Source organism: Lissotriton helveticus, chromosome 5_1 (assembly GCF_964261635.1).
Source record: "Lissotriton helveticus chromosome 5_1, aLisHel1.1, whole genome shotgun sequence".
In the NCBI taxonomy this organism is placed as follows: Eukaryota; Metazoa; Chordata; class Amphibia; order Caudata; family Salamandridae; genus Lissotriton; species Lissotriton helveticus.
The window spans coordinates 2,081,250,033-2,081,275,515 of record NC_136065.1 but is presented as its reverse complement, the minus strand read 5'-3'; the positions used below and the strand labels follow the sequence as shown (position 1 = coordinate 2,081,275,515).

General features: G+C 50.0%; 1 protein-coding gene across 1 annotated transcript in view; it reads left to right on the top strand.

Annotated features, from left to right (window-relative positions):
* LOC144756327 (CCN family member 1-like) overlaps positions 1-22,436 on the top strand; it is a 63,830-nt gene extending 41,394 nt beyond the window's left edge. Inside the window, exons 7-8 of the mRNA XM_078646041.1 lie at positions 6,120-6,313; positions 21,752-22,436. Coding sequence (XP_078502167.1) covers positions 6,120-6,313; positions 21,752-22,072 — 515 coding nt within the window. The 3' untranslated portion in view covers positions 22,073-22,436. The remainder of the gene's footprint in view (positions 1-6,119; positions 6,314-21,751) is intronic.
* The last annotated feature ends 3,047 nt before the right edge of the window (positions 22,437-25,483 follow it).

Here is a 25,483-nt window from a genome sequence, read left to right as displayed (position 1 = left end):
GGGAAAAAAGCAGGCTTCATGAATTAGAACTGGCACGACTTCGCTTAGATGGAGAACTCAAATTGGCGGAACAAAAATAACGTTGGAACACTTACGACTCCGAGAGGAGCGAGAAGAGAAACAAAGGCAGAGGGAGCTAGAAGAGAAGAAGCTAACCTACGAACATGAGCGCAAACTCAAAGAACTAGAGATTCGGAAGCAGAACAAGGAACTCGGGGTCCCCGAGCGCACGAACACTCCTGCCCCTACAGACCCCAAGGTCCACATACCCAAAGATGTCGTCAGAGAGTACTACAAGAACGATGACATCCAGCAGTGGTTCAAAGCGTACGAAGTAGCCATGACCTCCCCCCGGATTCCCCGAAGCGACTGGGGAGCCGGGTTATGGGGGAGGTTTGTCAACGAAGGGCGAGACGCCCTGCTGCAACTCCCGGACCATCTGATGACATCCTACGACCACATGAAGGCCGCCCTCCTCGCTCGATACGGACTCACACCCGAGATGTACCGCCAGCGGTTCCGCGACTGCAAACGGATCCCAGGTACAACTTGGGTGGAATACGTGAACTTCTTTAGCAGGGCCTTCGAGGGGTGGGTCAAGGGCAGCAACGTGACCACCTACGAACAGCTCTTTGACCTTGTTGTGTGGGAGCACCTTTCCAACAACTGCTTCATCGAACTCAGACAGCACCTCCTGGACAGTAAACTAACGGAACCTCGGCAGCTCGCCGTCGAAGCTGACCGATGGGAAAGCACCCGAGTTGGCCGGAACGGACCCAGCGAAGCGCACAGAACTGCCCAAGGGCCCCATCGCCCCCGTGGAGGAGGAGGCCAGGGCCGGGGTAGGGACACCGGCCCGGTGACTTCCGCCAGCAACACCCCGCCCCCGGCCGGCAGGGGAACCGCCCCGATGCGACCCGGCTTCCGAGCCAACATCACTTGCCACCGATGCCAGCGACCCGGCCACTACGCAAATGATCCCAATTGCCCAAAGAACCCGAACCCTTTAACCCGCCAGGTCGCTGCTGCAGCCCTGGGGGAAGAACAGCACCCAGAAGACCAAGAAGGGTACGAAAACGACCAGCCTGAGTGGGAACCGGCCGCCATGTCCCTGGTTTGCTTAGGGGAACGAGACCTGATCCCTCGGGCCCCCCTTCCCGCCAACACGCAGAAGTACAGCCAGTGGGTCAACATTAATGGCCGCCGGGCGGAAGCCCTCCGCGACACCGGGGCCAGTGTGACCGCGGTCCGCTGTCATCCGGTGGCCCCGGACCAGATCTTGCCGAACATTCTTTGCCCTGTCCGGTCGGCCGACAACTCAGAAAGTCTATGTCAAATGGCCTACGTCCCCTTCGAGTGGGGAGGAGTATCAGGGATGCTGAAAGTAACTGTCCGCGATGATGCCCCCGTGGATTGCCTCCTGGGGAACGATCTCGAAAGTTCTCCCTGGGCAGCAGTCGAAAGGAGAGAGCACCTGGGGATGCTGGGCCTCCCCGAATGGGTCTGTGCTACGACCCGGTCCATGACCGCCCGGGCCGTCCCCAGTCCAGGAGAACCCGAGTGGCCGGAGCCTCCTCCCGCGATTGTCCCGGAGGAGGCCACCCCAGAAGCAAGTCTCCCGGCCCAAACCGAAGAAGGACCCGGTCGGCTCCCGGACCTCCCCGACCTGGCCCAGTGGCGTCAAGAGGGGGGCCCCACCCAGGAACAATTCCAACAAGAACAAAGAACCTGTCCCTCCCTCGAGGGACTCCGGCAGCAAGCCCTTGCCCAGAACGCAGGGGACACCTTGGGGGCCCACTGGATCTACTGGGACAATAACCTGCTCTACAGTGAGCAAAGGATTGCAGAACTGGGGGCCAGTCGGGTGCTGGTGGTGCCCCTCCGCTTCAGAGATTTCCTCTTGAACTTAGCCCACGATATACCCCTGGCCGGACACCTGGGACAGGACAAAACGTACGACCGCCTGGTGACCCACTTTTACTGGCCCCGAATGCGAAAAGATGTCACCAACCACTGCAGGGCCTGCCCCACCTGCCAGGCCAGCGGAAAAAGTGGCCGAAAAACCAAAGCACCCTTGCAGCCCTTTCCCGTCGTCACCACCCCGTTCGAACGGGTGGGAATAGACATTGTGGGGCCCCTGGACCCTCGAACCGCCCAAGGACACCGGTTCATCCTGGTCCTGGTGGACCACGCCACCTGCTACCCCGAGGCTATCCCTCTCCGAACCGTGACGGCGCCTGTGGTAGGCCGAGCCCTGATGGGGATCTTCTCCCGGGTGGGCTTTCCCCGGGAGGTCGTCAGCGACAGGGGCACGAACTTCATCTCGACATATATGAACTCTCTGGCAACAGTGCGGGGTCACCTACAAATTCACGACCCCCTACCACCCACAAGGAAATGGATTGGTCGAGCGGTTTAACCGCACTCTCAAGGGAATGATCATGGGCCTAGAAGAGCCCCTCCGTCGCCAGTGGGACGTGCTACTCCCGTGCCTCCTGTTCGCCTACCGAGAGGTCCCTCAAAAATCCCTAGGCTTCAGCCCATTTGAACTCCTGTACGGGCACCCCGTCCGGGGCCCCCTCAGCCTAGTCAAGGAAGGTTGGGAGAGGCCCCCCCAGAAAACTCCCCCGGATGTGTACAAATACCTCTTGGCCCTTCGCAACCAGACCCGGCGATTCAGGGAGATCGCCAAAGCCAACCTGGAAGCCAGTCAGGAAGACATGAAGAAATGGTATGACCAGCACGCCTCCTACCTCGAGTTCGAGCCGGGACAGCAGGTCTGGGTGATGTCCCCGGTTGAACCCTGTGCTCTACAGGACAAATGGTCCGGGCCCTTAAAAGTGATCGAACGCAAGGGGCCCGTCACCTACTTAATCGATATGGAAACTTCCCGGAACCCCCTACGGGTCCTCCACGCCAACCGACTCAAGCCCCATTTTGTACATTCAGAACTCAGTCTCCTGATGGCTACCGATAATGGGACAGAAGAAGACTGCGAGCCCCTTCCGGACCTGCTGAGGACCCTCGAGCAGGATGGCTCCGTGGAAGGGGTCAGACTCTCCGAGGCCTTGGCCCCGGAGCAACGTCAAGACTGTCTAGCTCTCCTGACACGATTCACGTCCTTGTTCTCCCTCACCCCTGGGGTCACCCCCTGGTGCCTTCACGATGTGGACACCGGGGACAGCCCCCCTATTCGCCACCGGGCATACCGCGTACCAGATCGGGTGCGCACCTGCATCCAGACCGAGGTGTCCAAGATGTTAACACTGGGAGTGATCGAACCCTCGGACAGCCCCTGGGCCAGCCCCGTCATCCTGGTCCCCAAGGCCGCCGCCCCGGGCGTTGCCCCTGAGCTCCGGTTCTGCGTGGACTACCGGGGACTGAATGCCGTTACCAGGACCGATGCTCACCCTATCCCCCGGGCAGATGAGCTGATTGACCGCATGGGGGCCGCCCGCTACCTGAGCATCTTCGATTTAACAGCGGGCTACTGGCAAATCGGCCTCACCCCCAGGGCCCGAGAACGATCCGCCTTCTCTACCCCGGACGGTCACTACCACTTCAGGGTGATGCCATTCGGCATGAAAAACGCTCCGGCAACATTTCAACGACTCGTGAACCAGGTACTGGCGGGCCTCGAAGGATTCAGCGCCGCCTACCTGGACGACATCGCTGTGTACAGTCACCACTGGACCGACCACCTCCGCCACCTGCGGGAAGTTCTACACGCCCTCCAGCAGGCCGGGCTCACCCTCAAGGCCAGCAAATGTCAGGTGGGCCAAGGGTCCGTGACCTACCTAGGACACCAGGTGGGAAGCGGTCTGGTGGCCCCCCTCCAGCTCAAGATCGCTGCCATCCAGGCCTGGCAACCCCCTACGACCCAAACCGAGGTCCGGGCCTTCCTGGGGCTCACCGGGTACTACTGGCGGTTTGTGAAGGACTATGGCAGCATCGTGGGGCCCCTCACGGAGCTCACATCCAAGAAGAGCCCCAAAACGATCAACTGGACTCCGGACTGCCAATCGGCCTTCGAGAAGCTGAAGGCCGCCATGTGCACTGCCCCCGTACTCCAGGCTCCCGACTACGGACGGGAATTCATCGTACAGACGGACGCCTCCGATCATGGCGTGGGGGCCGTCCTCTCCCAACTCAACACCGAGGGAGTCGATCAGCCAGTGGCATTCATCAGCCGACGCCTGCTGGCCCGGGAACAGCGCTGGAGCACCATCGAGAGGGAGGCCTTCGCCGTAGTATGGGCCCTCAAGAAGCTCCGGCCCTACCTCTTCGGCACCCCCTTTCGGGTGCAGACAGACCACCGACCCCTGCAATGGCTGATGCAGATGCGGGGGGAGAATCCGAAACTGTTGCGCTGGTCCATCTCCTTACAGGGGATGGACTTCACTGTGGAACATCGTCCAGGCCAGGACCACGCCAACGCAGACGGCCTGTCACGCTTTTTCCGCCTCGGCGAGGAGAGTCCCCAAGAGGATGGCTGACTCTCCCTGCCTTCAGCTGGGGGGGACGCATGTTGGACAGGCCTCGTGGCTGGGCCGTCCCCCCTCCGCACAACGGGGCCCGGACCCCGGCTCTCCCTGAATCCCCAGCAAGAGCCACCCCGGCAACCCCTCGAGGCAACCCACAACCCGTCCACAACGGGACGCCAGCTCCTGAACCCTCCCGGACCGGCTGGCCCTGGTCCCCGTCAGCACCATGGCCCCGGCCCAGCCGCCATCTTTGGACACTACAGCACGAGGCCGCCTGGCCTCGACCCGACCCCAACCCTGGGCCTGGCCCGGCCCCGACATCGAGGCACCAACCTCCACCCAGGAGGTAAAGAGACCACTTGGCAGGTCGATGACAGAAGAAGGCGTCAACGGCTCTCCTCCGCCGGGTGTCGATCACCCCCGGCCTCCCGGGGCGCTGGCTCCAACCCCCTGCTAGGTGTCGGGGCCCCCTCACTCCGGACCTCCAGACCTCAAGGCGCGAGGGTCCGGACATCAAAGGGATCCCGCCCTATAACTGAGGAAGCCCCAGACCAGGAGGGCAGTTGTATCCTGGAGTCGAGAGACACCGAGAAGAACTCATCCTTGACGGACTGCTGGTGCTGCCGCAGCCCTGCCCTGTGAACCCTTCGTCTTGGCCTGCTGGCGCTGCCGCGGCCCTCTGCAACGTGAACCATCCTCTTGGCCTGCTGGCGCTGCCGCAGCCCTCTGCAACGTGAACCATCATCTTGGCCTGCAGGCGCTGCCGCGGCTCTCTGTACTTGAACCATCGCCTTGGCCTGCTGGCGCTGCCGCGGCCCGACCCTGCAGACTCCTAAGCTCGAGGATTGTGAGCTTCCCTCTTGCCACCCCCGGTACCGACCCGGTACCAAGACTGACCCGCTACCCCTTTCCCTACAGAGACTAGAATTGAGAGGACCCTCGAGTCCTGAATCCTGTACCGCTGATAACCTTGCCACAAGAACCATATATAAAGAGTGTCGATCTCATCCTGGTGTGGTGTCTATCTGTGGGGAGGGTGGTGACCTGTCTGTACGATCGCCGGAGACGGCCCTCCTCGGAGGCCTCTCCCCCAGTATTCGGCCGACCCTCTGGGTCTCCGTCTAACAGGATGGAATGCTGAACAAATAAAACATTCACCCTCTGAGTTTAATCCATCATTTATTTTCTCACCGCGCCACTGCAGTTTGGTTCCAGCCATACCCAAACCAGTCTTGACCCTGCTACCCATGGAAACAGTCCAACCTAGGGTGTCGTGGTGAGCAAAATAACAGTGTGGATGGATGGATCTTGAGGTTGAGGTAGAGGGCCAAGGGTGAAAGAAACAGTCTTGAGGTTGAAAATGAGGTAAATTGCCACTATCTGGAAGGTTCCAGTCTGGATGAAGGAATCTTGACATTGTTTGAGGTGCATTGGCAGTCTATAGAAGTCAATGTGGAAGGAAGTGTCTTTACGTCTAAAATGTGGTGCATTGAGGCTATCTGGAGGTCTCAGTTTGAAAGGAGTTCTTGAGGTAGAGCTTGAGGACCCAGTGTGCATGGAAGGATCTTGAGATACATTATTAGAATATGGAGGTCACAGTGTGGCACCAACTGGTTTGTTTTTTATTTGTTTTAGGCATGAGGTCCAGCAGTGATATGCAGGGTAACTGCCAGAAGGAGCCTACGGAGTGGACCCATTGCTCCAAGACATGTGGTACAGGCATCTCAACCCGCCTGATCTGGAGCAATGCAAGCTGCACACCTCGTGTTCAGAGGAGAGTCTGTATGATACGCCCATGTGGCCAGTTTCTGCAGGATGGCCAGTACACGGTGAGTGCTCAGCCTTCTAAACTGTCTTAGAAAAAGCACTTTGTGTGACCATCTTTGACCATCAGCAAATCTTTCCAAATTTCAAGGTTATTCATTTTATCTGATTATTCCTGAAATTCAAGAGGAACCTTATATAGGAATATTCAGATACCAATGGCCAGAAACCAAGCAATTGTGTCTCATCAAAGAATAGTATATGGCAGTAAAGGCACCCCCAGCAGTGAGAGTGGAACTGGTAGTAATTTGAAACACAAAGATGTGAGGTAGACAATGCTGGTGATTAACTCCAGGTTTATTCCAGGGAGCTTCATCCTCCCTAGTACATGTCCTGCTGAGCCAACTGACAATACTAGAACCCACAGTGCAGGATTATATATAAATGATCCAAATCAGAACCAAATAGTGGTTCCTTAAGAAAAACTAGAACTAATCCTGGATGCCACACATCCCCCTGCACATCAAACAAACAAAAAGAAAATAAGGGGAAAAATGCAAGGCAAAAGGGCAAGGAAAAGATACAAGAATAAATAAATCAGTAAGCGATGTAATGAAAAACGAATAGCATAGAAAATAACATGCAGATTGGTCCGGTGGCAGTTATGGGAAAGACACACTATTCTATTTCTTGATCACACAAATTCAACTGAGGTTTCAAATAGGTCCCTCATCCAATTTTATGGGACACATTTTCTTGCAGACTTCCTTTTATCAAATAATTCAAATGGAGTGACGCCAGTCACAGCATGCGGTGTGAACATGAACTCTTCCATCTTTTGTAAACGTCACTCTATCAGTTCCCCTCCACACCCTTTGACAACCATATGCATTACTTCAATGTCCTATTGAACCTTTCGACTATGCTGGTGGTTTGGAGATGATACCAGGTGCACATTTTATGTACAATTTCAAGAAGTCATCCATTTGTTTTGAGATCAACTGTGCACCATTATCAGGTTGAAGTGTCTTAGGGGTTCTCTCTGAAAAATGTAGTCACAAGATGCAGGATTATCTCTCTCACTATGATAATTTCTGCCCCCCTGGAATGCCCGTCCATAATGGGAACAAGTATGCAGGCGTAGTACCTTACAATAAAGGTCCCAGAATATCAAAAGCAATTTCATCCCAGGGGTCACTTGGAACCTCACAATAGGCCGCTGGTGGAGTTCTCCTGTTTTTTTTCACCTTGTCACTCAGTTTATAATATACACACTCTCTCACCTTTCTCTCGACTTCTATATCCATACCCAGTTGCCAATTACTACTTCTCAAGTGCTCTTTGGTTTTACACACAGCTTGGTGTCCACATGCGCCAATCCAATAAGACACATCCTCAGACTCTCCAGAGGTACCTGTCTTGTCCCTTTCAACAGAGGACCATTCTGCAACAAAAAATGTATCTTTGATTTTACCAAACATCTTAACAATTTGTTTATCAGCTGTCCAATGTCCACTGCTTTGTATCTTTCCAAATGCTCCTACAGAATTATGCCCTTGCTTATTTCCTCTGTCCACTCGGCCCGTGTAAAACATCCATCAATAAACTTGCATACTTTGGCATTATCTATCCACCATTCATCTCTTTCTTCACAATCATCAGTCTTTTCATTCACCAATCTAAATGGAAATCAGCTGCTTTGTTCGTGTCCCGAGGTATATATTTCGCACTGCATTGGTAGTTCTTCAAAGTTGCACTCCCCTTGCACATTCTAGAAGACACAGAATCAAGACAATGGGCCCGATTCACAGAACTAACTTAAGACAAAATCCTAAATTTACCACCATTTTGGTATTCACAGAAGTTAGCAGTCCTAACTTTAGGACTCCTAAATGCCTTCTATGAATACCAAAAGTCTTAAAGTTAGGATTTTTCTCAGTTTAGGAGTAGTAAAGTTAGGACTCCTAACTTTAGAACTCCTAAACTGAGAAAAATCCTAACTTTAAGACTTTTGGTATTCACAGAAGGCATTTAGGAGTCTTAAAGTAAGGACTCCTAACTTCGGTGAATACCGAAATGAGTAAGTGCCTTCTGTGAATACCAAAATGGCAGTAAGTTTAGGATTTTGTCTTAAGTTAGTTCTGTGAATCAGGCCCAAAGTTTTGTCAAAAAAGTTCCTGTTGGGGTTTGAGGTCTGAATAAACATTAGACTGCATTACCGCCAAAAGATTTTTGAACTTTCTGAAGGCCCAGGAAACAGCCAACCCCTCTTCTTCTCTGGTAGAGTAGTTCTGTCATGCTCCTCTCAAAGCTCTTGAAGCAAAAGCAATAGTAACTTTTCTCTCGTCTGTACCCTTATGTTATGTTATGTTATGTTAAGGCCGTACTTTTAGAGCGCACGACTACCCCAGGAGGTGTCCCGGCGCTTTGGCAAAGAGACCTGAAATCCAAGAACACAACAACAAACACTCGCTACAGTCACGGTGATTACACGGAAAAGAGCATGGTCTTCAGCTCTTTCCTGAAAGCTAAGAGACTGTTAGCTTTGCGGAGGGAGAGAGGGAGCTCATTCCAGAGGCACGCTGCCATATATTGGAAGGACCGTCCTCCCATCCGAACTCGTTTGACAATAGGCACCTCCATTTTAGCCAAGTCTGCTGACCGCAGCAACCTCCGTGGCACATAGAAAGCAGTACGCTTTCTTATGTAGTTGGGACCTACATCATGAAGGGCTTTAAACGCCAGCGTAAGAATTTTAAACCTAATTCTTTTAGAAATAGGCAGCCAATGCAGCCTATTTAAAAGCAGAGAAGCACCGGCTCTTCTTGGGAGACCAAATATAGCTCGGGCCGCCGAGTTTTGCACAATTTGCAGTCTGGCCAATAAATATTTGGGCAGGCCTGCAAAAAGCGCATTTGCGTAATCTAACCGTGACCCCACTAGTGCCTGGACTATAGTCTTTCGATATTGCAGGGAAAGCAGTGGCAGAAATTTCCTCAGCATTTTAAGAATGCCGAAGCATTTCCCTGCTAGCCCCAAAATATGGGGACGAAACGAAAGATCATCGTCAAAAACCACTCCCAGGTTTTTCACTTGGGAGGATGACTTCTCTGGAGGGAACATATCCTGGGGCCACCACGACTTCCAGCTCGAATCGGGGGCACAGCCAAAGAAAAGCAGCTCAGACTTGTCCGAGTTGCATTTCAGGCTGTGCCGCTGAAACCACGCAAAGACTGCACTCAGACAATCCTTAATCATGTCGCCGTCAAAGACCTCTCCTTTGCTGCACGTGAACAAAAGCTGGGTATCATCAGCGTATGAGATGACCCGGGCCCCAAAAGCCTCCGCTACCACCGCCAGAGGAGCCATGTAGATGTTAAATATGGTGGGGCTCAGAATGGAGCCTTGAGGAACCCCGACCTCTAGCGATGGCATTTCAGCTGAGAACGGTGGAGCCCAGATCACCTGCCGGCGGCCCGATAGAAAGGATTGGAACCAATCCAACACCGTCCCCCGCAGTCCGATCTCCCTGAGTCTTAAAAGGAGACCGGCATGAGGGACGGTGTCAAAAGCCGCTGATAAGTCCAACATGACCAACATCGCCTTTCCCCATCGATCGAGCGTCTCCCTGATGGCGTCGGTAACCTCCACTAGGGCTGTCTCCGTGCTATAGTTGGCACGGAAGCCCGATTGAGAATCATGGAGAAGATTGTTATTCTCAATAAAGGTGGTAAGTGTATGCTGAACATGCTTCTCAACCACCTTCGCCAGAGCAGGGAGGAGGGAGATTGGTCTGTAGTTAGCTGGCAGCAAAGGATCTAACAAAGGTTTTTTGATCAGCGGCAGAATAAGCGCATGTTTCCATTCCCTGGGCACCACTCCAGAGCTCAAAGACAAATTGAGCAGGGGGTTCAGCAAGCTGTTTACTGCCGATGCCACCCTGCCCAGACACTTTGCTGGACATGCATCCAGGGGTGAGCCAGATTGAAGTCGAGACAGTAGCTCCAGCGACGTTCCACAGGACATCTGCGGAAAGACCGATAATGTAGGTCTGGTCTCTTCCTCCAGGGATGGTACAGGGCTCCAAGAAGGACATACGTCGTCAGCAGCCGCAGAGAGGGCCACGGGGGGGAAAGAATCTTGAATAATTTTGATTTTTGAGACAAAAAAGTCAGCCAACTGCCTAATCCACCCTTCCGTATGAGAGTATGAGAGGGTGCCTGCGGCAGGATCAACAAACTCTTTCACAATTCTAAAAAGTTCTCTGCTCGTGTTGTCCGCCCGATCTATTCTATGCTCCAGATGTTCCCTTTTGGCTACGGAGATATGTTTATGGTACTGTTTTATGGCATCTCGGTATTTTAGTTTCTCCACTGGGTCATATTTACGCCGCCAAAGTCTTTCCGCTTTTTTACAGTCTTGGCGCATGTTTCGTAAAACGGAAGTAAACCAAGGCGCGGAATCATGGCAGGGGGCTGTTCTGGTTGACTTTACTGGAGCTAGCTCTGCAAATCTCATTTGCAGCCATTCCTGAACCAAAGTCAGGTCAACATCTAAGTTCCCTGTAAGATTACATGGGTGCTGGCAAAGAGCTTCCAATAGCATATCTGCTGTTACCAAATGAAACGCTCTGGACTGACGAAACCCCTCCTTCTGTGTTCTATGGCTGATTCTAATCTCGTATGATATAACAAAATTTATTAAAAAATGATCAGACCAAAGAACTGGGAGCGGCGAGGACACCTCAATCGGCACCGTGGAAAAGATAAGGTCTAGCGTGTGGCCCTTGATATGGGTAGGACTGTCAATAAAAGGGACAAGCCCCAACAGCGCAGTAATATCCCGCAACTTGGATGCGTCAGCATCCAGTATCGAGTCCATGTGTAGATTTAGGTCGCCCAACAAGATACAGTATGCTGAACGCAGGCAAGGTACAGAGAGAGCCGCCTGCAGGTCTTCAAAAAAAGAGCCAATGGGCCCAGGCGGTCTATAGACGAGAATCCCTGTGCATGTCTGAGTGGCAGACAGACTCAGTGAAAAGCCTAAAGCTTCGCACCCTGCGATATTCTCCACAGGGAAGGAAGAACATCCCAAGGCCTTATCCACTATTAAAGCCACCCCTCCACCTCTGCCCCCAGCTCTGTCTTTCCTTAAGATGGTATAGTTAGCGGGAAGGGCACAGGCCACATCCGGTTCAGAACCTGCCCCCAGCCATGTTTCTGTTAAAAAAAGACATGATATGTTGGAGTCTGCTAAGAGATTCCAAATGTCCGTAGCGTGACGGGCCAAGGACCTGGTGTTCAATAGGGCACAGCAATAGTTCTGAATGAGAGATGGAAAAACAGGAATTGACGAGGCCGTAGGGCGCCACCCGCACGCGGGACAGCCTTTCCCCAGGAGGCGTCCTCCGGGGAATAGATGTTTACAACCCAGAGGATGAGACCGCAAGGCTAACAGAGCCTCCGCGCTGTAGGTAATCATCCCGAGAGGTAACAAGTAAAACAGGCCTCCGAAGCCGGGAAGCACCAGGCCAGTAAATGAGCCGGCGACCAGAGCCCCGCCTCGCACGCCGCCGAGACGCTGACGAGCGCAGACGGGCAGGACTCTGGCGCGACTCAGGCGCAGGGAAGGCGCGACCGCTGCGTGTTACCGCTGCGCTCCTCAGGCGAGCTTTAAATAGCGTCGTCTCGGTGTCCCAGGTGACCTGGACGCTCCAAGATGGCGCTCTCGCTACTTCCCCAAACTAAAATGGTGCTCACACCCACAGCCTCCCAGTAACCCGGACCCGCCAAACAGCGGTGATCTTTCCACAGATTATGTGCAGGTAAGGGCCAGCGCGAATTTCAGAGCAGGGGAGGAGGCAGTTTTAAAAATAAAATGATATCCACAAAAACGGGGATTTTAAAATTAATTAAGGGCAAAAACGAGCGCGCGACCAGCGCGATCTGCAGCGAGGCGCCAATGTGATTCTCGGCCACAGGAACCAATGTAGGCTCACCTCGTGTCCAAGCTCGCCCTAAATAGCGTCGTCTCTGCGTCCCAGGTGACCTGGACGCTCCAAGATGGCGCTCTCGCTACTTCCCCAAACTAAAATGGCGCTCACACCCACAGCCTCCCAGTAACCCGGACCCGCCAAACAGCGGTGATCTTTCCACAGATTATGTGCAGGTAAGGGCCAGCGCGAATTTCAGAGCAGGGGAGAAGGCAGTTTTAAAAATAAAATGATATCCACAAAAACGGGGATTTTAAAATTAATTAAGGGCAAAAACGAGCGCGCGACCAGCGCGATCTGCAGCGAGGCGCCGATGTGATTCTCGGCCACAGGAACCAATGTAGGCTCACCTCGTGTCCAAGCTCGCCCTAAATAGCGTTGTCTCGGCGTCCCAGGTGACCTGGACGCTCCAAGATGGCGCTCTCGCTACTTCCCCAAACTAAAATGGCGCTCACACCCACAGCCTCCCAGTAACCCGGACCCGCCAAACAGCGGTGATCTTTCTACAGATTATTTGCAGGTAAGGGCCAGCGCGAATTTCAGAGCAGGGGAGAAGGCAGTTTTAAAAATAAAATTATATCCACAAAAACGGGGATTTTAAAATTAATTAAGGGCAAAAACGAGCGCGCGACCAGCGCGATCTGCAGCGAGGCGCCGATGTGATTCTCGGCCACAGGAACCAATGTAGGCTCACCTCGTGTCCAAGCTCGCCCTAAATAGCGTCGTCTCGGCGTCCCAGGTGACCTGGACGCTCCAAGATGGCGCTCTCGCTACTTCCCCAAACTAAAATGGCGCTCACACCCACAGCCTCCCAGTAACCCGGACCCGCCAAACAGCGGTGATCTTTCCACAGATTATGTGCAGGTAAGGGCCAGCGCGAATTTCAGAGCAGGGGAGAAGGCAGTTTTAAAAATAAAATTATATCCACAAAAACAGGGATTTTAAAATTAATTAAGGGCAAAAACGAACGCGCGACCAGCGCGATCTGCAGCGAGGCGCCGATGTGATTCTCGGCCACAGGAACCAATGTAGGCTCACCTCGTGTCCAAGCTCGCCCTAAATAGCGTCGTCTCGGCGTCCCAGGTGACCTGGACGCTCCAAGATGGCGCTCTCGCTACTTCCCCAAACTAAAATGGCGCTCACACCCACAGCCTTCCAGTAACCCGGACCCGCCAAACAGCGGTGATCTTTCCACAGATTATGTGCATGTAAGGGCCAGCGCGAATTTCAGAGCAGGGGAGAAGGCAGTTTTAAAAATAAAATATATCCACAAAAACGGGGATTTTAAAATTAATTAAGGGCAAAAACGAGCGCGCGACCAGCGCGATCTACAGCGAGGCGCCGATGTGATTCTCGGCCACAGGAACCAATGTAGGCTCACCTCGTGTCCAAGCTCGCCCTAAATAGCGTTGTCTCGGCGTCCCAGGTGACCTGGACGCTCCAAGATGGCGCTCTCGCTACTTCCCCAAACTAAAATGGCTCTCACACCCACAGCCTCCCAGTAACCCGGACCCGCCAAACAGCGGTGATCTTTCCACAGATTATGTGCAGGTAAGGGCCAGCGCGAATTTCAGAGCAGCGGAGAAGGCAGTTTTAAAAATAAAATTATATCCACAAAAACGGGGATTTTAAAATTAATTAAGGGCAAAAACGAGCGCGCGACCAGCGCGATCTGCAGCGAGGCGCCGATGTGATTCTCAGCCACAGGAACCAATGTAGGCTCACCTCGTGTCCAAGCTCGCCCTAAATAGCGTCGTCTCGGCGTCCCAGGTGACCTGGACGCTCCAAGATGGCGCTCTCGCTACTTCCCCAAACTAAAATGGCGCTCACACCCACAGCCTCCCAGTAACCCGGACCCGCCAAACAGCGGTGATCTTTCCACAGATTATGTGCAGGTAAGGGCCAGCGCGAATTTCAGAGCAGGGGAGAAGGCAGTTTTAAAAATAAAATTATATCCACAAAAACGGGGATTTTAAAATTAATTAAGGGCAAAAACGAGCGCGCGACCAGCGCGATTTGCAGCGAGGCGCCGATGTGATTCTCGGCCACAGGAACCAATGTAGGCTCACTGGCTCACTCACTGCTTATCACTGGCATCTTTAATCAAATGGCAAGGCATCACCGGCATAAAACATTGTAAATTGTGAGCACAACCAAGAGATTTTGTAATGTCTGTTATGCATACACAAAGAGTACCTCACACAGGACATTATTTGTATTATATAGTAAAGATCACAGAAAAACAAATTAAATGATCTAGCAAGTCATTTAGCATAGTATTAGTTCTAGCTTTATTGGACACCAATCAGTTCATTCATATTGCAATGTATTCATATCACACCTCTAAAGGAGAAATGTGTGATTGCTCTGCTCCCCGTGAAGGTGAATCAGTTAACAAATAAAAAAAACAAAAACACATTTTTTTTAAAAGAAGAAAGAGCATCAAACATAAAATGTCAGTTCCCAACTTTTAGAAAAGTATGGCTCATTGCTCTATGCACAAAGTCACGGCCATAGTGTATGAGTGTTCCCAGTACTTTCAATGGAAATCTAGGGGTGCGGGTACTCTTTAGAGTACCTGTTTGCTTCTGAAAAGTGCTGGTACTTTCCAATTAAATCTATTGTAGCAGTACTGACAAGTGCAGGTACTGTCCCTTTCAAATTAAAGAAGTGCAGGTACTCGGTACCGGATACTACATGCCCATTTAAAGCACTGGCATCCCCTGACTAACGGGATATTCAGGCCGCTCTCATGGACGGGTTGTGGGTAGAAGCTTCGCAACGAAGCGCAGGCGCTCCTAAACGACACCGGCAGGTTTCTACATTGAGTAGGTGGGTTCCCTTGATGGCATATATTGAGTATAAGGAGAAGACTCCCAGTTCCTAGTCGTAAGGAGACCCCAGAATTACTGGGGTGAAACACATTGTCATGTTCCTGGGAGCAAGGCGGTCCCATTTAATAAACTCTTCCAACGGATGACCAATCGACTAAGGCTCATATGAACTGACTTATGCAACCGAGGCCTCCTATGTAATGGATTAACGTTGGCCCAGCTCCCAGTCGATTAGTTTTATCAACAATGGCCTTGAAATTCTATACATAGCAAGGAAACATACTTTTATGAAAGTCTGAAACTGTCATTAAATTTGATGCTTTTCCCTCTTGAAAAAATCTGTTTTGATGTTCATTTTTAACCCCTTGGGCGCGGCCGCGATTCTGCGCCTGTGCGGCCGTTTTAATGAGTGGGCGGGTTCATGACGGCCACCGTGATGCATGACGGCTGGGGGCCGTCATCAGCATGGAAGGGGTTAAATGTTATCTTTGAGACAAATTCATCTTAGCTACAAATTCTTTCAGCTGATATCATAGGACTAAGATAGTTTCATACTGAACAAAAGAGCTTGAACATCTTAGCCTTCAAGATAATACCACTAATATTCAAAACTTCCAGAAAGTTCCTTAACCTATCAGTCTGTGATTCCAAACAGTTTTTGTATACCAATACATCACCTTGAAAAAATATAATCCGAGGTTGCTTCCCTAACCTCTATCATTCGGGGTCCCCTTTTTGGGAGAGTCCACACTCAGCGCTGCATGAGAGAGAACTTTGGGCTAGATGTACTGTTGTTCTGGTCACAAAAAGTGGTTGCAGTTTTCATCCAGTCTTCTTGTGGCCTGAAACTTTGGCCAAGGTTCACTAAAGGCATCTGTCGCCGTGCATCACACAAGCTGAAGCATGGGCAACACAGACCATAAGTGAAAATGACTATGTCACGCAGAGTCACGCAAGATGGCGCTGCATGGTATAGTATATCTAGAGTTACGCAAGTTGTTGCCTTGCATTACTGTGCCCTGGGAAGGCATTCCCACACATCCACCCATGGTTTTTTGGGCATTCCAAGATTTACTAATAATAGTAAACCTGGGAATGCGTTGATATGTTATGCCCACCCTGTGGAGGCATAACAAGAAGCAATATGTTTATTTCTCCTCGTTTTTTCATCTTTCTATTTTGCAGCACACATAGAAAGGAGGAAAAAGCCTCAGGAAAATGTTTTTTTGCAGGAAGGTGCCTCTATCTCACAAATACAGATCTGTCTGCAACACAAGCACCCTTGCACCATGGTGTAAGGTTGCCAGCTTCGGCACTCAGCAGCCTCTAGTACTAGGGTGACCAACTGGCATTGGTGCAAATTCAGGACGGTGAGTGTAAAAATTCAGGACAAAGGGTCAAAATTCAGGACACAAATTCAGGACAGGAGGTCAAAATTCAGGACAAAACTTCAGGACAATAGGTACGTTTTACAGACACATCAGAGGTCGCGCAATAGTATATAAGTAAGCCTAGCCATTTCCAAACATATTCAACCATTTCCAAACCTATCCAACATGTATTCCTTCCATCTATCATTTCACTCATCCATCCCTTCATCCATCCCCTCATCCATCCTTTCACTCATCCTCCATTATCCATCTATCCATCCACCCTTTCACCCTATCCATCTGTACACCTATCCATCCACTCTTCATCCCATCCATCCATTCACTCATCCATTCAGCCATTTACCCTTTCACCAATCCAGCCATCCTTTCACTTACTAATCCTTCCACCTATCCACTCTTTTAGTCATCCATCCTCCCTTTCTCTCTCCATTGACCCTTTCACTTAGCCATCCTTCCTTCCATCCATCCATCCACCCACCCATCCATCCATCTACTCATCCACTCATTAATCCATCCATTGACCCTATCATTCATCCATCTATCATTTCACTCCTTCACACATCTTTTCATCCTTTTGTCCATCTACCCTCCCTTTCACTCACTCATCCATCCTTACATCAACCCTTTCACTCATATGTCCATTCATTCACCCTTGCACTTATCAATCCATCAATCCATCCATCATTTCACTCATCCACCTACCCACCCATCATCCACCCAACCATCCACCCACCCACCATCCACCCACCCACTCATCCATCCTTTCACCCACCCACCATCCAATCCACTGATCCATCCTTTCACCCACCCACCATCCACCCACCCACTCATCCATCCATCCATCCTTTCACCAACCCACTCATCATCCATCCATCCTTTCACCCACCCACTCATCATTCATCCATCCTTTCACCCATCCACTCATCATCATGCATCCATCCTTTCACCCACCCACTCTTCATCCATCCATCCTTTCACCCACCCATCTTCCATCCATCCATCCATCCATCCGTCCTTCCCCTCATCATCCATCTATCCTTCCCCTCTTCATCCATCCATCCTTTTCCCTCATCATCCATCCATCCTTTTCCCTCATCGTCCATCCATCCTTCCTTCTACCCACCCCCTCATCATCCATCCATTCCCTCATCATCCATCCATCCATCCTTTCACCCACCCCCTCATCATCCATCCATCCACCCTTCCCCTCATCATCCACCCTTTCACCCACCCCCTCATCATCCATCCATCCTTCCCATCAATATCCATCCATCCAGCCTTCCCCTCATCATCCATCCTTCCCCTCATCATCCATCCATCCATCCTTTCACCCACCCATCCATCCATCCATCCTTCCCCTCCATCCATCCCCTCATCCATCCATCCATCCCCTCATCCATCAATCCATCCCCTCATTCGCCCATCCTTCCCCTCATCCATCCATCCTTCCCCCATCCATACATCCCTTCATCCATCCATCCTTCCCCTCATCCATACATCCTTCCCCTCATCCATCCATCCCCTCATCCATCCATTATTCCCCTCATTCATCCAACATTCCCCTCATCCATCCATCCTTCCCCTCATCCATCCCTCCTTTCATCCATCACCCATCCTTCCCCTCACCCATCCATCCCATCCATTTATCCTTCCCCTCATCCATCCATCCTTCCCCTCCATCCATCCATCCATCCTTCTCCTCATCCATCATGCTTCCCCTCATACATCTTTCCCCTCATCCATCATCCAGCTACCCTTCTACCCATTCATCCAGCTATTTACATTTTCTCTCCATCCTTCCCCTCACTCATCAATCCATCTATCCTCTCTCATTATCCATTTTTTCAATCTTTCATTCATCCATTCACCCTTTCACTAATTCATCCAGCCATTCACCCATCCCTTCACTTACTTACTCGCCCACCTTTCCATATTAATTTTGAGCTGAGCCCTTTTGAGAAGAGGCCCATCAAGAACTTCACCCTCTCTGCTGGGGCCGTTCCAGGACTGGGACAGAAGCCACCCGGGGCGGAGACAGGATCCACCACAGGGGGGGGACAGGAGCCATCGCAGGCGGGGGTGGACTGGAGCCACAACATGGGGGGACAGGAGCCATCACTGAGAGGAGGGCAGGAGCCATCACAGGAGAGGGAACAGGATCCACAGGGGTGGGCATGCAGTATTCTAGTATCATCTTGGGCTCCTCGCCCCCTCCTGCACAAGACAACGAGAAGACAGGCTCTCTGTCCAAAATGCCATCCTCCACTGTGATGTACAGTACTTACAGGAGATACTCTAAGAGAACTGATTGAACTGATTGTCCTCCATACTTTGATAACCAGTGTGTGTGCGATTGTGCCATTTCTTTATTGTATTACATTATAGACTGCATGTTTGAAGAACCGAGGTTTGCTTACAATTTAGTGACAGTAATCAAGCTCGGTGAAGAGAAGCACATGCTGCCTCGGTGTCATCAGGGGTGTAATCTGGCCGAGTCTAGGATGTTTGGGGCCCTGGGTAGAAATGGAATCTGTGAGCCCCCCTCTAAATAGCAGAGACATGATGCATTTAGGGCTGTTTGCATGTGAATAAATGTCGCTGCTCCTGAACCTGCAGTCCCTCCCTCTCAGTCACCTTCGAAGCACCTCTTGACAGGTCATCAAGGGCTGGAGGTGGGAGGGTTGCCATCCCGCTGTGCCTCTCCAGTGCTGCTGAGTATCTGAGGAGCTTTGGTGCAGCATCGGAGTGAAGGAGGGAGGTGGGTGCAAGCTGCGCCGGCTTTAGGGTGGGGCAACCGGTGCCCTGTTAAAATGACGGACAAATGGCGTCCGTTAAAGAATCCTTCACGGACAACGGACAGACGGCCGAAATTACGGACTGTCCGTGAAATTTACGGACGGTTGGTCACCCTAACTAGTACACCAGCATAGAGAAAGAGCAGGAATGCAGCATATCTTGGTAAATATGGTGCATTCCTGCCCTCTACATTTAAGCCACCACAGAAATTACTTCATATTGCACCATATTAATTCCTCACTAATCCTTTGTAGGTTTCCTGAATAGCAGGTGTCAACAAGCGCTATATAAATACAAACCTTTTTTCTCCTCTTTCCTTCTACTATCATTCCAAATCCAAATAACTGACTAACCAATTCACCACTTAAAATGTACTTGCATGTTTCACTATATTAATTCAACACTAATCCTCTATGGGTCCCGGAGTAGCGTGCTACTCACCGAAAAAGCACTTCGACTCCTCGTCAGGGGTAGTAAGCGCTATATAAATGCAATTAAATGCTATACAATACAGCGCAGACTGTTGCCTTCCGCTGCATCAAATGTTAGTAAATCTACCACTTAGTTTGCATGCCAACAGATCAGTTCTCAAAATAAGAAATCTGAGTGGGTGGCAGTCTAACCTACTTAATTATTATTCATCATGTTTGTAGCAAATTGCAACACACTCTGATTGGTCAAAGTAATGGGGTTGGCTGCCTGCAAGGGGCAGCAGACCAACATGCATGTGCTTGTTTCTAAGTAAAATAAGAAGAAATTAAAAAAAGAAATAGGGCTGGTTTTAAAAAAAGTTTTCTGTCTTTCTAAAGTTACAGTGGAGTTGGAAGTGGTCTCCTGGGACATTGCCTATTCTCCCTAAAACCTTTACCACAATACACAAAGGGGGAGGTCTCCAAAGGGGGCCACTTCCCTTCTGCAGAGAGTTACTAGTCCAACATGGAAGGTGCAATTTCAATTCACAAGTGTGTCTGACTACTAAGATGAGTTTGGCACATGGGTCAAAACGTCTAAATCGTAGTGTTCACGACTGCAAGAAAGTTTCGTACATATGGGCCCTGGTTTTAAACAGTCCATCGTTTATACATAAAAGAGGGGGAGAGTTGTACCATCATTGGCAGGAGGGAAATGTCTTTGTGGAGGCGTATGTGTTTGTGGAGGTGTTGATCTAGGTTGTTTAGGGAATTCTTGATGGGGCTACAGAAGGACTGCAGAGGATCTGCAGCATCCCATTGCCTTTGACTTCACTAAACCCTTCTTTAACTTTGGATGAGGGCTCGTGACTCTCTATTTTTGGCCGAACCCACATTTGTCCGGTGACGTGGCTCCAACCAATCTCAAACACAATAGCGTTATGGTAAGATGTGACAGGGCTTTATCTAGCGACATGCTAATCATCCAGTAAAAATATTTTTTAAAGTGTAGTGCACGCTCCCCATCAATGGCGGGTCCAGTTGTGCCTGGCCTTCTTAGCTGAGATGGAGCATGGTCCTAAAAGTGCAGTAACTGTAACCACCTGCAGGAGTCGCTGTGTAACTCTTGCATTCCAGAGACAGAAAAATATCAAGCTGACCTGAAAGCGATGTTAATGCTCTATTTTTATTTATCTTGCTAGCAAAAATCATGGTGGCCATGTTGACCACCTGCATTCAACGGTGTAGTACGAGTAAAACATATACACAGAACGTTATTTATATTGGCCTTTTCTAACACATATTGAAAAAGTGCCCATTAAAAAAGTTTACTGGCGGCCCACGCCTGCCCATTGAACCCTGTTTAGCTGCAAACACCCACATTGGCAAAAATAAAAAATATTATGTCTTAAGTGTCTTCTCATTAGAACCTCTTTGACTTGTATTCAAAACTATAGGGTTGCCCTTATGATAACATCTGATTGGTTCTTTTGGGCAGAATCCACCATGGGGGACTGGCACAGGTGATCTTAACTGAGGATGAATAAGATTTGTAATTGTAGCTCCTTACAACTTTGGAAAGTGTTTTTAAAACCAACTGGGAAAGCAGTTGAGTTTTTCTTTAAGAAAATAGCTGTTAAAAAAGAGGGCGAAACTCTCAAAAAAAGTTACTTTTCTTGAAGAAGTGTTCTATTTCAAGAATGTTTTTGTTTAAAAATCTCCTGCAAAGACTTTTTGGAGTACAGAAATTTCACCAACTGGTGACAAACTTGGCAATATTGTCACCTTTGCAAAAGTTTGCAGACAAAATTATAATTTTGCACACTCATAACCGTAATTTGATTTGCTTATGGTGGTTTTGTTGACTGGTGGACTTGTACTCTGTAGTAGGCACGCTGGGCCCTGAAATGTGCCTGCCGCGGGCTCATGAGGAAAAAAAGCCACATAATCCATTGTTCACTGTGACTACCACACACTCTGCTTGACCACTCGTTTATTAAACACTTGGACACAATGAGAGTGACTTGGCCTCCTCCTATTGGTGCCCCATCTCACCTGCCTTATTTCTTCTTTGTTATAGGTCATCAAGGGTGGGAAAAAGTGTACTCGACTGGTCCGCCCGGTGGAGGCGGAGACGTGGACCTTCAAGGGTTGCCAGACTCAACGTCCTCTGATCCCCAACTACTGCGGATACTGCTCCAACGGGCACAGCTGCGTGCCCTCCAAAACCCACACTGTCCCACTGAAGTTCCAGTGTGAGGGCGGAGCCGAGATCTCGCGCAAAGTCATGTGGGTGAAGAACTGCATCTGCAAGGAGACCAGAATTAAGAAGAAACCCAAGGGGCTGCACCAGAAGAAGCCAGCCCAGGGGCGTCGCGTCGACATCTGGAGTGAAGTGTGATGGGCCTTGACGGTTCTGAGCCCTCCCAACCCATCGCCTTTTGTCGATGCAAGTAAATATGTTGGGTGTGCTCTAGCCGACTTACCATCCAGCCCTTACCTCCACCCTCACATGTACACACAGGCACTTGTACAAAGACACAGACTAGCACACAAACAAGCAATGACACTCTCAAATAACACCCACATATGTACATATGCATTTTCCGCCCACAGCAAACTGATTGACATTCATACCTACCAATGTTCATGCAGCCAGTTAAGACATCTTCTCATGTAATAACTGTAGGGACTGGAGGATGTTGGTTATGGTGGGTTTACCACCACAAATTGGCGTCCAGGAATAAAGCTGATGAGTTACCAAGTGTTTTGTTCCTTATTCGGCCACACATCGCTTCATGTGCTGAGGCACCCGAAGAGCCAATCGTGTCCAGACACAACAGGCAGGTTTTGATCTGATGGTGGCTGCTACGTCACCGCAGATTTCGTTTAATGAATGTCTCATATTCCTGTGTGCTTCTTCATAATGGTTTGCTGTCTCAAATGAAGGTTCTTCTGGACAACCTTTGCCGCCACATCAAATCTTGATGCGACCGTCTTCTTTGAGGTCACTGATCTCTCAAAAGTGGGTAAATTGCTCCATTACTTCTCCTCAGATGATGCTATTGTACCCTCTTGGTGAAATCAAAAAACAGAATTCACAACTGTTGGTAGCTTCCAATATGGCAGGAGAAGCAATGATGGGAGAGAAATGAAGAATGGGGAGTTAAAACCCACGAGTGCGGACTCCAAGAGCTTCTCAAGCTGCTATTTATGGGCGCCCCAGGTCATGGAAGTGTCGGTAGGTAATCCACATGGGCATGTGGCACTGTCATTTGGCTATTAACAAGACTCCTTCATCGGTTTTCAGTCTGTCCACCAAACATCCAAGCCTCTTCTTTCCAGCCTTCTACCCCGTGCCCCGGTGGCATATGATTAGTGAGGTAACATGATAATGCTGCCCGTCTGCTGCTGAAGTGGACCAAGAGGGTGGCTAATGCTCCCATGGCAAGGTATCCACGTTCAGTGGCTAAGACATCAGGCGGTGACCAGCAGGCTAGCAAGCTGGCCGCCTGGACATCCATGTGACACACCATGACCACTGGTTGCCACAAAACACTGTGTAAAAGAGAGATGATGGGAATGTTCCATATCTATCAAGATGTGGCGCATTCATGCTCTTTCGTTGCAGTGGCGCACTTTCGTCTGTCTAGTGCCAACACAGGCAACCTTGCACCATGGTACACGGGTACCTGCTTTGTGGGCACTATTGTTTTTGTGCAGGAAGGGCCCCCCTCCTGCACAAAAACAATAAATTGAGGCGTTTTTCTCTTTCTACATGTGCTGCATAAAAAAACGAGGAGAAATAGAATTTCTCCCTGCTACGCATCACCTGGAACGGCGTAGCATTTTGAGGCATTCTCAGGCCTACCACTCATTGTAAATCTGGAAATGTGCCAAAATCCATTGGTGGATGCGTAGGAACACTACGCTCCATGCAGGGAACACCTCACTGGTGCAGAGTAACGGAAGGCAGTGACTTGCGCTGCCTTGCATACCTCCAGATTCTCCAATCACCCAAGGTCACACAAGATGGCTTTGCGTTGCTTGGTAAACCTCACCTTGTTTTTGCGTCACCCTTGCATTGCCCTGCATGGTGCACGGGTGATGCAAAACGTTGGTAAATATGCCTTAAAGTATACTAACAGGGGTTCCATGATGGTTCAGGTGTACACACAGGTCAGGTCAGCGATGGGCTCTTGCAAACCATAGAACAGGAGGTAGGATCTGATGTTCCTGTCTCGGGCACTTGCCGCCAGATTCATCATGCTCCTCTTTTGCGAGTCCTTAATAGCGATTATTAAGGAATCGCTATTAAAGACTCGCAAAACGGAATGCATGTAGAAATCGCAAAATTCATAGCGATTTCTACTGCTTCCTTATTTGCGATTCGCTAATTGCTAATCGCAAATAAGGAATGACTCCCCATTCATTCCTATGGGCCAAAGGCCAAAGGCCCATAGGAATGAATGGGGAGTCATTCCTTATTTGCGATTAGCAATTAGCGAATCGCAAATAAGGAAGCGATTTCAAGGGTACCAGGGTGTCCAAAGGACACCCTGTAGCACCCCTGAAATGGTGATTTGCACTGGTGTTGCGCACACACATGTCCAAAGGACATGTGTGTGTGTAACATCCAACTTAGAAAAATGCACTAAAGTTCATTTTTCTAAGTTTTCGCTATTTACCACAAAGTCAGACTTCGCGGTAAATAGCGGCCCCAGATTGCGAATTCGCAATTCTAAAATGGTACATGAATTGCATTTAAGGAATCTCAAATTGAGATTCCTTAAATGCAATTCTTCGCAATTTAGCGATTTTAAAATTTGCGATTTTTGCATTTGGGATGATGAATCCCAAATGCAAAAAAAGCGCTCGCAAAGGGCCAGATTTGCAGAATCTGGCCCTTTGCGTGCCGATTTTGGCTTCATGAATCTGGCTGTTAATACTCAAAGATATAGCTGAAGTAGTGTCCATGGCACATACTGTACCTGCAGCAGTAAGGGGCATCGAAATATTGGCACGTGAAACAAAAAGACACAGACATCAACTGATGTTAATCCACCAAGAATGTTGTGTGCCCAAAGGACACTAACTCTCAGGAGCAGAAATCTAACACAAACACATACGTTTTATGGCAATTAACTTCGACAATGTCCTCTGGCGTTGTAGCACTGTAAGTCGTAGACCCTAATTGCATCTTGAGCGCATCATAAACCTCAAATGGAAGGAACTCCATTCTGCTCATTTACAGTGGCGGCTCCTTGAGGGAGTGCTGCGGGACGGTGAGCCGGGGAGTGGGAGTGTGGGGGGTAAAACACTGGCATACGGCAGAACAGAGTTAAGTAAGTAAATAAATAAATAAATAAATAATACAAATCGCCATTTCGGTGCAGTGTGCGCAATGTCATTTGTTTTATTTATTTATTTACTTAACTTCGGCTGTATGCCAGAGTTTACTACCAGCACCCTGCCCCACCTCACCATCCGGCAGCACTCCCTCGAGGAGCCGCCCCTGCTCATTTATAAGGGGGTTTCTCTTCATGCACCTGGCTTTACCCGCTCATGAAATGGCATTGGAAATGGACTGCAGTTTGGCCCGGCCCTGGTCCCTGCCCACTAAACTCTCTACCAAGGCACATTGACCAATGCTGCTGAATTCCAGGCACCATCCACCCCATCCTTCTGCCACCAACATTTGCCCTGCACCTGTCACTCAGCTGCTCCGCGGAGGTGGTAAATGTGTGCATTAAATCCCATGGAATCGGATTTACGTGTGGTATTCGAATCATTATATGTTGGGTGAAGCGTA